Source organism: Mesitornis unicolor, unplaced genomic scaffold, assembly GCF_000695765.1.
Source record: "Mesitornis unicolor isolate BGI_N332 unplaced genomic scaffold, ASM69576v1 scaffold43231, whole genome shotgun sequence".
Lineage (NCBI taxonomy): Eukaryota > Metazoa > Chordata > Aves > Mesitornithiformes > Mesitornithidae > Mesitornis > Mesitornis unicolor.
In genome coordinates, this window is record NW_010166549.1 from 320 (window position 1) to 550 (window position 231).

General features: G+C 54.5%; 1 protein-coding gene across 1 annotated transcript in view; it reads left to right on the forward strand.

Moving 5' to 3' along the window:
- Positions 1-189, forward strand: part of LOC104548862 (homeobox protein Hox-B7-like) — a gene marked incomplete at its 3' end in the record, with an annotated part of 419 nt that extends 230 nt beyond the window's left edge. Inside the window, exon 2 of the mRNA XM_010194997.1 lies at positions 3-189. Coding sequence (XP_010193299.1) covers positions 3-189 — 187 coding nt within the window. The remainder of the gene's footprint in view (positions 1-2) is intronic.
- Positions 190-231: the final 42 nt, after the last annotated feature.

Below are 231 nucleotides of genomic sequence, written 5' to 3' on the forward strand. Positions count from 1 at the left end.
CGGCCTGGAGCCCGGCTCCTTCAACATGCACTGTTCCCCTTTTGACCAAAATCTCTCCATGATGTGCCCGGGAGATGCTTCCAAGCAGAATTGCAGCAAAACGGACCAGAGGGACTCAGATTTGCAAAGCGACAGTAATTTCCGTATCTACCCTTGGATGAGGAGCACAGGTAAAGAAAGGCGCCCGGGGTACGGGGGGGAGGTGGGGGGAGCGTAAATTATTTGATGGCG